Source organism: Lampetra fluviatilis, chromosome 3 (assembly GCF_964198595.1).
Source record: "Lampetra fluviatilis chromosome 3, kcLamFluv1.1, whole genome shotgun sequence".
NCBI lineage: Eukaryota > Metazoa > Chordata > Hyperoartia > Petromyzontiformes > Petromyzontidae > Lampetra > Lampetra fluviatilis.
The window spans coordinates 2288983-2304297 of record NC_136277.1 but is presented as its reverse complement, the minus strand read 5'-3'; the positions used below and the strand labels follow the sequence as shown (position 1 = coordinate 2304297).

Below are 15315 nucleotides of genomic sequence, written 5' to 3'. Positions count from 1 at the left end.
TCAAAGTTTGATTCCAAAACCAAGTCACATGCAAGCCTTTTAGTTCAAATCTCTAAATGACGAGAATAAGGGGAAATGGCGTGAACGACACGTGGAGGTGTGCAGCATCGCATTCTAACTCTCAGCCTTGTCTAGACCACTAGCTCAGAAGTGAATGAGTGGCTACGTTGTCTTTTGGACCACCAATTCTCAACTGTTTGCGATTGTGTTTCTTTGACGACAAAATGGCCCCGCATTCAGTTTGTGGTCTGAATAAGGCTGAGACGTGTCAGTTGCAAGTGACACCACTCTGCCATTTAGGAAGTTACAACGTATCAATGTTTTCCTGCTTAAATGTATCTTTAGCAGGCAATTTTTGCCTATTTACAGCTCAGGCTGTGTTGGAGATTCCAATGTAAAGGACAGGATACAACAACATGGCTGAATGAAGAAAGAATAGTCCAGTGCTAGATTAAGGCCTTTCAAACGCCATGCCAGTCTTGGGGGTTATTTTGTCATACTTTACCTCGCTGGTCGGTACAGATTGGTGAAGGTGACAGAAGGCAAAGATCGGTTCAGATATCACCCGCTACTGATGTTAGCCGAAGTTTGGAATCGAACTTAGGTTTCCAGGTTCATAGCGCAGTGTGCTCACCGCTACACCACCGCTCCACCCCATGTTATACATTTGTGTGTATAAAACAACCAACAATGGCTATCAGCTTAAAAGTCACACTTATCCGAAAAGTATAGAAAACATAGCATTGTACAGTACGACACCACTACCGCCTTGCAAGTATCCTAGGTCTAGGCGGATACGTAAATTGGTGGGATAAGTGAGAATCTACGGAGGATGACAGTCGTTACACCGTTACCGACAGGGATGGAGAAAAAGCAGAATGAACGCCGCAGGGCAACGCTTCGCCGGACTCTCCAGCCAACGTTCGCGCGGTCAGGTGCTCACTAATGCTGCGTGTGACTAACTCGGATTCGTGAACGTCTGGAGCAAATGACAGGAAATTAAGCCGTGTACCAGTCCTGCACTGCATGTGGGCGCTTAATTGGTCGGGGCGGATAAGCGACGGGCTGCGTTACATTTCACCGCCGTACAAAACTGCCGGGTGCCAACGGGCATAGGCACTGGATACAAATACAAACGAGTGCAACAGCAGCAGAATAAAACTTAGCCCCCAGTCCAGGGAGGTAAAAAAACCAGGAATGTCAGCTTCATGGTTTTACAATCTTAACGCCATATTTCAATAAAGCATTATCTTAAAAAGTCAGCATACCAGCTTTTGTAGGCATGTGTTCAAATAGCAAAGTTAAAGAATTATCCCCAGATTTTGGGTTTCCCCAAAAAGTTTACAGTTTTGAATCTCCCCCCTCCCCCCATGTTACTATATTCTCCGGATCGTTGCATGATCCGGAAAGTGAGAGACACCCAACACTTGTGCCCAATATCAATAAAATTATACAGATCTGGTCACAAACACACAGCCACCCGATTATGCTGCTGTTGGTTACTGAGTTATATGCGAAACAACGGACAAACTTGTGAACACATCAGTAGTAGCATGAATATTACGATCTAGCATTTTCAAGCCTTTAACAACACCAATACCAAGCTCCGCCATTCGCCACTCCGTGACGGTGACGTCACCAAAGCGCCTGTGCCAGGCTAGGTGCACTTTGAAGCCACGTGAAGTGTCGAAGGCTCGCTGACAGGAGGAGGTTTCGGGACAGACCCAGCAGGTGTTATGGGTTAGCTAACTGAGATGACCGGTATATGCAATACCAGCTGCACCCCCTGCAATGCCAACTTTCATAATTTTAAACGCCCGGCGCTCCGCTCATTGTTGTGAGCGTCGCTCCTCTGCCCTCAGTTGTTGTTGAAGGGCGACTGCCTCCAACTGCCCAGTAGCGTCCTTCACGAGCCTCATCCGCACTTACACAAACAAACAAAGATCCCCTGTATAGCCTTAACAGACCGTTGGGGCAAGTGCTGTTAGCGAGCACCTATGAAGGCCGGCACGGTACACGAGGGGGTGGGTGGCCAACACCACGCCCGACCACCTTTGTCTCCCCAGTGGCGATGTTTTTAAACACCGCACCAGGTACTCATTTGAGGCTGAGTCGACCTAGGGGAAGCCCAGGACCGGTTCAGATAATCGTCACTGGTGTTGACTGTGAGCAGGAATCGAACTCGGGTCGCAGGGTTCATAGCGCAGCACGCTAATTGCTACACTACCGCTCTCCTCTGCACTTACACACACACACGTGGACATTTAAATATATCCGTGCATCTTGTACTTCACAAGTAAAAAAAGATTAGCACGGCCGGCTACGTACGGTGCGAAAGAAGGTCAACATACATACAAGTAAAAGCTTCTCCCTGTCCATTCAAGCAATGCAACTGTGGTGGAAATTCCACATTCCCATGACCAGGGTCATTCTATCAATGATGATGAATGACGATTATCAATGATAAGGTTGTCTGTGAGTGCAATCAGCATGCATAGAATAAGTTATATCTGTGCGGGCGAGGCCTGCATGAGAAGGAGAGTGTGTGGCATGGCCTGTGGTGGAGTAGATGCCTGGTTTGTATGAATGGAGTAGAGGTTGTATGAATGGAGGAGATGCCCTGGCTGTATGAATGGAGTAGAGGCCTCGCTGTATGAATGAGGCCTTGCATTAAAATAAGAGACTCTGGGTGAGGCCTGCATGGAGAGGATAGATTAAATGTGCGTGGGTGAAGATTGCATGTGAGTAGATGCCTCTGTGTATGCATGAGGCCTGTAAAGAAGGAAGAAGCTTTGCACACGACGAATCTCTGTGAGATGAAGGTTGCATGCGGGGAAGAGTGAGGCCTACATGGGTAGAGGCTGCGTGGGCGAGGCCTGCGATGGGCAGGAGAGTGAGGCCTGCATGAAGAGAGCCCCCTCTGTGGCCACCCTCATGGCCTGGCGGTGCTCCTCCGTGACGGCATTTTGGGCGGCAGGGTGTCCTTGCCGAGGTTCAGTGTCTCGTTCTTCAAAGATTCCAGCTGCATGTCGATCTCCTGAAACATCGGCCTCGCGTCCGGACTGCGGGTGGCATGGGGCAGACACGGAGACGCGGAGGTGAGGGTCGCACGGGGAGGGGAGACACGATGCTGGTGGATGATGGAGGTGGTGGATGATGGAGGTGGTGGATGATGGAGGTGGTGGTTTGTGGAGGTGGTGGTTTATGGAGTTGGTGGATGATGGAGGTGGTGGATGATGGAGGTGGTGGATGATGGAGGTGGTGGATGATGGAGGTGGTGGATGATGGAGGTGGAATTGTTGTGTGGGAGACACAAAGGTGGGAGGGAGCGCCTCACCTCAGGTTCCAGGCCGCGAGCATGATTTGGTAGACGGGGTCTGGGCAATGTTCCGGTTTGTCCAGACGCATCCCCCTCTCGAGGAACACCAGCACCTCGTGGCCTTTCATCTTCTACACACGCGCGCACACGCAGAGACAAAGATCCCCTGTATAGCCTTTTACAGACCGTTGGGGCAAGTGCTGTTAGCGAGCACCTTTGCAGGCTGGCATGTCAGCCTGCAAAGGGACTGGGTAGCCAGCACCGCGCCAGGCCCCACCTTCGTTTTCTCAGCCTGATGTTCGCCCACCGCACCGGGTATTCATGGACCCATGACCGGTTCAGATATTCGTCACCGATGTTGGCTGTGAGCTTGAATCGAAATCGGGTCGCCGTAGTGCAGTGCGCTAACCACTACGCTACCGCTCGCCCTACACTCAGAGATAATCCAACTCTCATTCTGCAGAACAGGGGGAGAACTTACAAACTCAACACAGAGAGGGGTCCGAGTTGGGAATCGAACCCAGGCACTCGTGGCTGCAAGGCGCGAGCGTCACCGCTGTGCTGCCTACTCCTCGCCACTGACTCCATCCTGCCGCCTATGTATCCTCACCCTGCCTGCGAACTCCCCCCCCCCGCCCCCCCCCCCCCTCCCGTCACTCACCGGGTAGGGCTTGCTGCCGAAGGAGAAGGCCTCCCACATGGTCACCCCGAAGCTCCACACGTCGCCCTTGCTGGTGAAGCGCCGGTAGTTTATGCACTCGGGCGCGTACCACTTTATGGGCCAGCGGCCCACGTTCGAGGCCTGGGGCACAGCGGGGAATGGGGGGGGCACAAGACTTGCGGGGTCAGGCTGAGGACTGCTGCCCGTTGGGACGGCCACATTGCCGACAACCTTTTTGAGTAGGCGATCTTAACAACAACATGGCCACACGTGCAGTTCTTTGGAGCTGGTGGTCTGGATAAGGCTGAGAGCTTTTTGTAGGTGCAGTGATGCACACCTATTGTGCGTTGTTAAACCTGAGTGGTTATCACATGGTTAGACTTGCCCCTACAAAAAGAATGCGGAATTTCCACCACTGGCTGTGGCTAGTCCATCGGCGACGCAGAAAATAGCGGCGCAGAAAATAGCGGCGCACAGCACGCCACATCCAGTGTAGCCTCCCGCAGTCAGCATCTTAGCCACACCAGGACACATCTCCACCACATCGACCATCGGCACACTCCAGGCAAGCACCTTGTAGTACTCGTCGCTGGCGAGGCACTTGGAGAGGCCGAAGTCGCTGATCTTGGCGTAGCGCTCGTTCACCAGCAGCACGTTGCGTGCCGCCAGGTCGCGGTGCACGAAGTTGCGCTCCTCCAGGTACTTCATGCCGGCCGACACCTGGTGCATCAGCTCCAGGATGTTTTCCACCGGCATCGTGCCGCTGTACCTCCGCCAACAACCACCGTCGCCACGGCGATGTATTATTATTATGATGGTGACGGTGACGATGATGGTGAGGGTGATGGTAAGGATGATGGTGAGGGTGATGGTGAGCATGATGGTGACGATGATGGTGAGGGTGATGGTGAGGGTGATGGTGAGAATGATGGTAAGGATGACGATGCTCGTTGACCCAGGAGGCTTCACCGAGTCTCAAAACTATTTTTCGCAGGATGGTGTTGTTACTGAGTGTGATGCCAGTTGAGTAATTTGCAGGTGATTACTCAGGATGGAGATGTTTTTCCAACACCGGTTCCACTGCGTGTGTGTGTTTGTTAAGTTACGGGATGAAGCAGGAGAACCCAGAGCAAACCTGCACCTTGTGTGAGGGGGCAACACTCTATCCCACACCTACAGATGGGAACAGATGTCGATTAGCCCACTTGCTGTACCGCCTTCTACTGGCGAGTCAGGGTACGGCGCCTCTTGGACTCCCATGGGAAGGGAGTTTCTAAACATCTGTGTGTGATCCACCAACCCCTCGCTACTGCCTCCACAGCTCTGGGTCACAGCAGCCATATGCAGTGGAGTAGCGACCACCACGGTGATGGTGGTGACATCACGCACCGGTGCGGTGACGTCGCCGCACCGGTGCGGTGACGTCGCGTACCGGTGCTCGCGGAGGTACTTGTTGAGGGCCCCAAGTGGGGCCATCTCCATGACGAGCATGAGCGCCTCTCCCTCGCACACCCCGAACATCTTCACGATGAACGGGTGGTCCAGCTGGTGCATCAGCTTTGCCTCCTCCATCAGGTCTTTCTTCAGAATCTCCTGGTTCTCCACGGGCTTGAGGACCTTCACGGCCACCTGCACCTGCTTCCTGCTCGCCAGAGAGGTGGTGGTGGTGTGTATTGGTGGTAGAGATGGTGGTGATCGAGGTGGTTATGGTGGTGGTGGTGGAGATGGTGGAGATGGGGACACGTGGGGGGCAAACATCGAAAGACTGTTCGGTCACGCCTGCAAATGACACTGCCACTCCCTGGCCTTTTGAGGGTCCCGCCTGGTTCCACAGAACAACAACCCCAGAGACCCGAACTGCAAGCCCCCGCACGGTACCCGTCACGACGCGAGTTCCGTGTCCGCACCGGGGCGATCGCGAGCCCCCCACTCCGCCGTACCCCGCCAAGGTGTAGGTCCCCTTCTGCACGGTGCCGAAGTTTCCCGAGCCCAGCTCCGTGTTGTGCTGCAGCTGCAGGAGGTTGCGGTTGAGGTAGATGCCGCGGAGGTCGCTGAGGTCGCTGTACACACCCTCCCCTTCCGCGTCGCTCACCGCAGCTCCGGGCAGCGGCGGCTTCGAGTAGTACACGTTATTCTGGACCGGGCCTAGGGACACGGGGGGGGGGGGGGGGGGGGACACGGGGGGACAAGGGGGAGACACGGGGAGGATACGGGAGGGATGCAGAGTTAGAGGAATACGGTGGGGCACGGTCTCACTCAGGCAGGCATGTCGGCGGGGTTGCCCGCAAGGGTGGTGCAGGTCGTTACCTGGGTTCTCGATGGGTGGCTCCGGACTGGAGAATCCATTGGTGATGGCCTGTGAATAGACGTGAGTTCCAGTCACCATCACCGCCATCATCATCATCATCACTACCACCACCACCATCAACATCCTCCATTACCATCATTATCACCAGCCTCATAAAAATTCTCACCATCGTTACAATCATCATTACAACAGTCATCAACATTTGTACCATCATTATTACCGCCATTATCACCGCCATCATCACCACCACCATCATCATTGACATCACCTTCACAAAAAGCACAACCATCATCATCACCATCAAAACCACAACCATCATCACCACCACCATTGATCATTGTCATCATCAGCCATGATCAATCCACTGCTGAATGAAGGCCACCCCAAGCTGCCATACAGACTCACAAAGACAATCCTCCCCGAGGGGGTGGTGTGGCCGGGATAAATGCACGGCCACCTTTGTCTCCCCAACGCGGATGTTTACGAGCCAATCTCGTGACTCAGTTCGGGCTGGGTCAGATGGAACTCCCTCCATTCGTGTCCAATGATGGCACTGGGTTCATGGCGCAGTCTACCGAGCAATAGGTTTGCATACAAAGACAAAGATCCCCCGTATAGCCTACATCGGGGAGAAAGTGTCACACAGTCACGCAAAGACAAATACATAGACACACGCACACTCTTACACACACACATACATAGACACACGCACACTCTTACACACACACGTAAAAAGACAGACGCATGCACTGACACGCGTGTACACACAATCACATCCACCTACTCATTCATGGCATGGACACCATCATGACCCCCCCCTCCCCACCGTGTTAGCTACAATGGGAATCCACAACAACAGCAGCCTCCTAATGGGTGTCCCTGCTTCGTGGATAAGGGATGGAGCCCATTAGCTAGACGCTGAGTCGAGTGAGGTCGATGTTCTGCTCATCTCATCATTAAAACAGCGGTGCTCGCCTGTTGTTTACCAACCGCTTACCAGCCACGCGGAGCCAGCAATGTAAATTACACATTTCTATGGCAGGGGCGAGTCTGTCCACAGGATACCCGCTGCTGATGCTTCCCCACAAAGTGGTGCTTAATTGTATCGACCCCGGAGGGAGAGATGATGGGCCGAGTGAACAACACCCCACAACCAGGATTCTTAACTCGCGACCCTCCGATCGCGAGCCGCTCGCTCCACCGTTGAGCCACACGGCCGCATACGAAGTGACGCTAAACGTTGTTTGTTTACCATTCTCCTGATGAAGGCCAGAGAGCTGAAACGTCGATATTTAGAATGTGTTTTCTTCGCTAAGATTAAAAACAGTTGTATTTTAATTTCAACAAAATTGTATGGTATAGGTGGCAATGTTGGGCGTGTGGATGAGTAGGTGGGTAAGTGGTGGGTAAGTGGTGGGTAAGGAAAGTGTATGGTTGAGCAGGCAGATAGGTGGATGACTACATAGGTGGGTAGTGAGTAGGTAAGTCTTGGGTGATGAGAAAGGTAGGTGGGTAGGTAAGTGGGTCGATAGGTGGGTGGGTATGTGAGTAAATATATAGGTAGGTGGCTGAGTAGGTAGGTGAGTGGGTAGGTTGGTAGGGCAGGCAGGTAAGTAGGTGTGAAGGCAGGTAGACAGACATGCAGGTGAGACAGAAAGTCTCTTTGCTAAGGGAGATATTTGACATCATTACTTTAGCCATAACCAAACACTGCAGTTAGATTTAACAACACACAGAGGTGTGCAACACTGCACCTACAAAAGCTCTCAGCCTTGCCCAGACCACGGGCACAAAATGACTGCACGTGCGACCACGTTGTCGTTTAGGACCCCCAACTCAAAAGGGAAAATGTGGCCGTCCCAACGGCGGACAGCCGCGGTGGGACAATGTGCTTCCCTAAAACGATCACCGCGACATCGCCGGGAGCGCGACCGTGGCGAAGTTCCGAGCTGCCTACCGCGTCAGCGGCGAACGTGCCATGCACGCAGCGCCAGATCCACGCAGCCACCGCTGCTGCTGCTGCTACCGCTGCCTCCGTGGAATTGGTTATAAATAAACTACGTAGCGTTCGACTCAAACGCGCATCGCAGAGGCAAGAAGTCGAGACCGTATTCTTTGGGTCTTTCGGCAAAGTCACGTAGATAGGTCAAAATTGTTATTTTCTTTCAACCTATCTACGTGACTTTACCAAAAGACCCAAATAATATGAATTCCTGCAGTCACGGAAGCTTTAAGTGAAGATTTCAGTCGAGACCAGTTCCGTCCTAGCTAGGTCTCATCAGTACGGCACAGTCGTCCATGTTCGCCGCCGTCATCTGCCTCGTATGTGGAGAGGGATTAAGTTTACACCGTGGGCACGCCATTAGCATTCGAACTGGAGGCAACGGCCCATCCAGACGTGTCCATGACGAGGGAGGCCCGATCCCAACAGACGGAGACTTCCTCGACCGCGGCGCCACGATTGATGGTCGGACAGCGCCATCTGCGGCTCGCACGGAGTAGCCACTGCAGCTTTGGCTCGGCCATTCGACCGACGGGTTGATTTTGGTTTTTGGTTAACAAAGTGGCTTTAACACACAACGTCAAGCGGTCAGCAACAAAGAGCACCATCAAAGTTTTGAAGAGATAAGGATTAAGTTATTCTTAAATTGATCATTCACGGGGACCAATGGCCTATGATTGATGATGAATCGTCACGTTTGGTTGTAGATCGAGCGTCGTCATGTTTGGTAGCAAATTGCGTCTCTCAGATTCAGAAGAACCACAAACACGAGCTGGATGGCAGCAGCAGCCAGGCGGCGGCGGTGGTGGTGCTGGTGATAAGACAGCGCTACCGACGATTTCCCAAGCTCTACGGTCCTCCACACGGGGGTGGGGGGGGAGTGGATCTTTCCCTTCGTAGGTGACCTACCGGGATGAGGTTTTTCAGCCGCAGGGCGCTGGGGAAGGATGAAGAAAACCAATTCTTGCGCGTGGGTTCGTGAGTGCTCGCCTGCTGCGGGGTGGGATGGACACAGACAGCGCAGGATGCATCCCCTTGTGTCGCGTAGGGACAGCTGCCACTAGGGGGGGGGGTCCCTAGGTTGGACGGCAGTGCGTTGTGTTTGTGTATGTGTGTGTATCTGTGCGCACCTCTCCGTATGTCTGTGTGCTTGTGTTTATAATTATTCTTACGTGTGTGTGTGTGTGTAACTACGTGTGTGTGTGTGTGTAACTACGTGTGTGTGTGTAACTACGTGTGTGTTCATCGGTGCTCGCTAACAGCACTTGCCCCATCAGTCTGTTAAGGCTACAAGGGAGATATTTGTACATGTGTACACGTGTGTGTGTGTACAGTATGTGTGCCTGAGTGCGTAAAGTTACTGTGTTGTGTGTTTACTTGCATTGGTGTGTCATTTGATGCGTTTTCATTTGATTTTAATTCAAAGGTTTAACTCACATCCACGTAGTTTCCATACAGATCTGAAAAAAACCGCACACACACGAGGGCATCACACACCACTCCAGCTCTCACATCCACCTCAACTATTACCAACTAACCACCACCACCTCCACCATCCCTACTACCACACCTACACCATGATCTCCATCTGCACCACAACATCCTTCACCATCACTACTGCCACACCTCCACCACCACCATGATCTCCATCTGCACCACAACATCCTCCACCATCACTACTGCCACACCTCCACCACCACCATGATCTCCATCTGCACCACAACATCCTCCACCATCACTACTACCACACCTCCATCACCACCATGATCTCCATCTGCACCACAACATCCTTCACCATCACTACTGCCACACCTCCACCACCACCATGCTCTCCATCTGCACCACCTCCTCCACCATCACTACTGCCACACCTCTACCACCACCATGATCTCCATCTGCACCACAACATCCTCCACCATCACTACTGCCACACCTCCACCACCACCATGATCTCCATCTGCACCACAACATCCTCCACCATCAACCAAACTACCACCTCCACCACCACCATGATCTCCATCGGCACCACAACATCCTCCACCATCACTACTGCCACACCTCCACCACCACCATGATCTCCATCGGCACCACAACATCCTCCACCATCAACTAAACCACCACCTCTACCACCACCATGATCTCCATCGGCACCACAACATCCTTCACCATCACTACTGCCACACCTCCACCACCACCATGATCTCCATCTGCACCACAACATCCTCCACCATCACTACTACCACACCTCCACCACCACCATAATCTCCATCTGCACCACCTCCTCCACCATCACTGCTGCCACACCTCCACCACCACCATGATCTCCATCGGCACCACAACATCCCCCACCATTACTACTGCCACACCTCCACCACCACCATGATCTCCATCTGCACCACATCCTCCACCATCACTACTGCCACACCTCCACCACCACCATGATCTCCATCTGCACCACATCATCCTCCACCATCACTACTGCCACACCTCCACCACCACCATGATCTCCATCTGCACCACAACATCCTCCACCATCACTGCTGCCACACCTCCACCACCACCATGATCTCCATCTGCACCACAACATCCTCCACCATAAACTAAACCACCACCTCCACCATGGCCGTGACCTCCCCCATCGGCAGCAGCACGTGCAGTACGGGTGAGCGTGGAGACCGTCGACTCACCGTGTACTCACCGTGTACTCACCGTGTACTCGCCATACACTCACCATACACTCACCGTGCACTCACCGTGTACTCACCATACACTCACCATACACTCACCGTGTACTCCCCCACGTATCGTGCACAGACCCACGTGATGTGTACTCCCCCACGTATCGTGCACAGACCCACGTGATGTGTACTCACCCACGTACTCCGGGCAGATGCACGCCTCCCCGAGCGCGCACATGAGTCCATCCTCCTTCATACTGTAATGCTCCACCATCTACGGGGACACGGGGACACGGGGAGAAGGAATCAGACGCAAGGGACACGAAGACACCCCGAGCAGTCATCGCGACGTTCCTCTGCAACTCGAGGCAACTTTGTTCCAAGCGTGTTACAAGTTGCTGCGACTGTTGCACAAACAAGAGCTGCGATTGGCTGAGTCAGGCTGACATGCCCATCATGGATTAACGTGGCCAAATTTGTTGTCGTGAAACCCTCCACCACCCGACATAGCCAAACAAATTAAATTGTCCGAGCCCATAAAAAGCTCAATTTCAGCATCGTCACATTGGTTGCGACAACGTGGGCGTTGTCTCCGTAGCTTACAAATGTTTTACAAAGCGGAAGAGCGGAGGAACTTGCGGTATTTGACAAGAGGATGTTGAGCAAGGGCGCTTAAAACGCAACTGGGCTTGTGAGAAACAACGCTGCTGGCCTGTCTACCCCGAGCCTCGGTTCCTTACCGCTCGCATCGCCACCAACATCGAGCTGGTCGTCGTCGTCATCCCCACTGCGTTATCAATGTTACTGTAAACACGCTCGCGTCAAAAAATTTGAACGTCTACAATCTTCTTGGTTCTTTCGGTAAAGTCACGTAGAAGGGAAATAATAAAATAATAAAAATACTTACATAATAAAATAATTCTCACGACGTTTCGGCCACAACGCAAGCAGCCGTCCTCAGGTGAAGAACAGGTCTGTCGGAAAGCTCATTTAGACGCTGTCTTTCCGACAGACCTGTTCTTCACCTGAGGACGGCTGCTTGCGTTGTGGCCGAAACGTCGTGAGAATTATTTTATTGGTTTATTTTTATTATTTTATTATTTCCCTTCGACGTGACTTTACCGAAAGAACCAAGAAGATGAATCCCTGCAGACTCGTCTACAATCTGTTGTTGCCTTTCATGGCGAAGCGATTTCCTGCTCAAACAAGCATCGAGGCGGTGGTGCTCGTCTCCTGTTGACAGCCCTGCAGAGCCGGTGGTGGGAATTCCACGTGTTTATGGATCCCGCTTACTTGGTGTGGCTTACTGTGTATGGCTTACTGTGTATGGCTTACTGAATAACCCCAACTCTTATGTCTACTTCTCCCAACTCATAGCAAGTCTGTATCTGGGCACGACTCACTGATGAATCCGAATGATGATGATGATGATGAAGCCCCATACACCCCTCTGGTCAATCATTTGCAAGCTGCAACCTGAGTTTGACTCACCCACGACCCCCGCAATTTCAAATGCCCAACACGACAACGCCGTGGGTTCTCAATGAACAAACAAAACCCCTCCGTCGCTTCACCGTCGTGTGTGTGTGCGGGGTGACCCCCTTGAGCGGCAACCCAACCTGCCACAGGGCGTCAAACTTGCGGCCCTCGGGGATGGACAACTTGGTGGACTTGTCGGTGTCCACCACGTAGTGGAACACCTTCTTCTTGAACACCAGGCTGATGGCGAATGAGCCCGCCGTGTTCCGCTGGCGGATCCTGCACGCGGGTTTGTGGATGTCAACGACGTTTGACTCTTCAGCCGGTTCACACGTTTCACCACCCCGAGACGTCGAAGTCGAACCCTGACGAGTGTACGTGCACACACGCACGTACTCACACACTCACACAATCACACCCACACACTCACACACTCCGACTGATGCTCCTGCTGTTGTGGAGTGACTCATGCAGCCAGCTATGGCTGCAGAGTTTGGTAGTACATGTTGTTTACGTCGTTTATTGTGAAAATTCGGTCACAGTTCCTATGATCAGTTTTTCATTGCTTATGGCTTTATTTGGTTAATTTTCGAAAAGTTTTTGCTTTGGCCATGTTTGTTGTAGTACAGAGTTAGACTGATGGCCTTAATCTAAGTTGTCTTGTGGTTGTTGTTGTTTGACTTGAATCCCACTGGGAGTTTTGCGCAGTGTTGGTGTACGGTGCTTTTTCTGCAATATTTTGCTGTCTTTTCTTGGATTTTCTGTTTGCACATAAGTCACTTTAAGATGTTTTCTTGTTCATGTTTTTGTTTTTTGTTTGTTGCGGTTGCACCCGATTCAAGAGCCGAATGGCTCACAGTGCTATACCTAATAAATGAAACTTGAAACTTGAACTCACCCACACACTCGTACACTCATACACTCACACACTCACACACCCACACTCACACACTCGCACACACTCACACTCGTACACTCACACTCACACACACTCACACTCGCACATACTCGCACCCTCGCGTATACAAGGCAAGGATTCCCCGTGCAACCTGAAGAGACCGTCGGGGCAAGTTCTGTAAGCGAGCACCTTTGAAGGCCGGCACGTCACACGAGTGGGTGGGTGGCCAACACCACACACGCACACACACACAGCACACACGCATTGACACACATACGCACATTCTAAATCGATAACCTACACGGGATGCGGGTAAACAACGACTATCAAGCCCAGTTCCACACACTGGGCACTGCTGCCAAAGGATTTCGTTACAAATTCACGAAGGCGGTGATGATGGTGGTGGTTGGTCGTGGTGATGTAGGTTGTGTTTGTGGTCGTGACGGTAGTGGTGATGTTGACGATGGTGGTTGTGTTACTTCACCTACAGATTCAATAACCCAGCAACTTAACAAGTCACTCATTTAAGCAGCTAAAGGGGGCCACGTGTCTTGATGGGATCGGGGTGATCATTGTTACAGGAGCTGTGCGCCTGTGTGGTATGGGGGGGGGGTGGTCTCTGTATATGTAGGTGTGTGTATGATCGTGTATATAGTATGTATAGTGTAGCGCGCTACGCTACGAATCCGGCTACCCGAGTTCGAATCCAGCCCACAGCCAACACCAGTGGCGATTATCTCAACCAGTTGCGGGCCTCCCCTAGGTCGACTCAGCCTCAAATGAGTACCTTGGGCGGTGTGTAAAAACATAGCCGATGGGGAGACAGCAGAGGTCGAGCGTGAGACAGGGAAGAAGAGTATATGGGGTCCATTCCTAAACCTTAGAACAGTCTTAAATACCTGAGCCCGGAGTGGCAGCAATGACCTGGCCAACCCCCCCTCCCTCCCCCAAGGAAAATTCCTCCCCCCCCCCGCCCTGATGAGGCCAGTGTGCCTGATACCATCGGTGCGACTGGTAACGCTGTCCATATTGTCAGGATGTTGCAATGTGATGATGTGAGGATGTGGAAAACTAAATATTATATATATACAAAATATTGTTTGGGTCTTTCGGTAAAGCCACGTAGATAGAAAAATAATAAAATTATCACGTTTCGATCGCAACACAAGCAATCGTCATCAGGTGAATAAATACAGTGGGAGAGCTGCTGAGACACGAAGTGATATGGGCTGGAGATGGGCTCAGCCCAAGGGTAAGTGGGCGGGGCTAGAGGTGGAATTTGCATGTCAATGATCGGTGATGTACCTCCACGACGACGACGCAGCTATGGAGGTGGCCATTCTATTGCGAGAGATTAGCGTGTCAATGTAAACGAGCCACCGCACCGGCGGCAGTGCTAGTGAGACATCCAGCTCGTTACAAAAAACGAGGGACAACACCACATCGAGGAAAAGGATCAACGGTGGCTGTGTTAGTGAGACATTTAGCGTGAATGTCACTCAGAGACACGGAAATAACTGCTGGCATCGGCAGGTAGGATGGAGACATCAGAGCCAGTTATGACTTAACCTGGTTAATAACTATAATAACGTCCTTCCAATGATTGCTCAATTTGCATCCATCTTCTCGGTTGAAATTGTGTCTGTGTCTATATATCTGGATGGCTTCATGAATTAATCTTTGTTGATAGCCAGTGGGCTTGCAGAGTACCTTCGTCTTGGGAAAATCAATTTCGTGTGTGCCCACAGCGTTGAAACAATGGTCAACCACGGCCGAGGTATTGGTCCTACCGCGTTTTAGATCTGCCTTGTGTTCACGAACACGGTCCGAGACATGTCGCTTAGTTTCCCCAATGTAACTACTGCCGCAGCCGAAGCTTAGTTTGTAGACGCCGGGGTATTGCATGTCAGGGATCCTTCACAGATGGAAGGACGTTAGTGACGAGCGAGTACCTGGCACGGTGTGTATAA

General features: G+C 52.0%; 1 protein-coding gene across 2 annotated transcripts in view; it reads right to left on the bottom strand.

The window, feature by feature from the left end:
* Positions 1–755: 755 nt before the first annotated feature.
* The window catches only part of LOC144951241 (tyrosine-protein kinase SYK-like), a 32844-nt gene continuing 18284 nt past the window's right edge, over positions 756–15315 (bottom strand). For both annotated transcript variants that reach the window (XM_078881394.1, XM_078881402.1), the window contains exons 5-15: positions 12588–12726; positions 11164–11242; positions 9728–9750; positions 9200–9283; positions 6288–6336; positions 5921–6125; positions 5413–5622; positions 4554–4743; positions 3981–4121; positions 3338–3450; positions 756–3062 (exon numbers count right to left, since the gene is read on the bottom strand). In XM_078881394.1, coding sequence (XP_078737520.1) covers positions 2933–3062; positions 3338–3450; positions 3981–4121; positions 4554–4743; positions 5413–5622; positions 5921–6125; positions 6288–6336; positions 9200–9283; positions 9728–9750; positions 11164–11242; positions 12588–12726 — 1363 coding nt within the window. In that variant the 3' untranslated portion in view covers positions 756–2932. The remainder of the gene's footprint in view (positions 3063–3337; positions 3451–3980; positions 4122–4553; positions 4744–5412; positions 5623–5920; positions 6126–6287; positions 6337–9199; positions 9284–9727; positions 9751–11163; positions 11243–12587; positions 12727–15315) is intronic.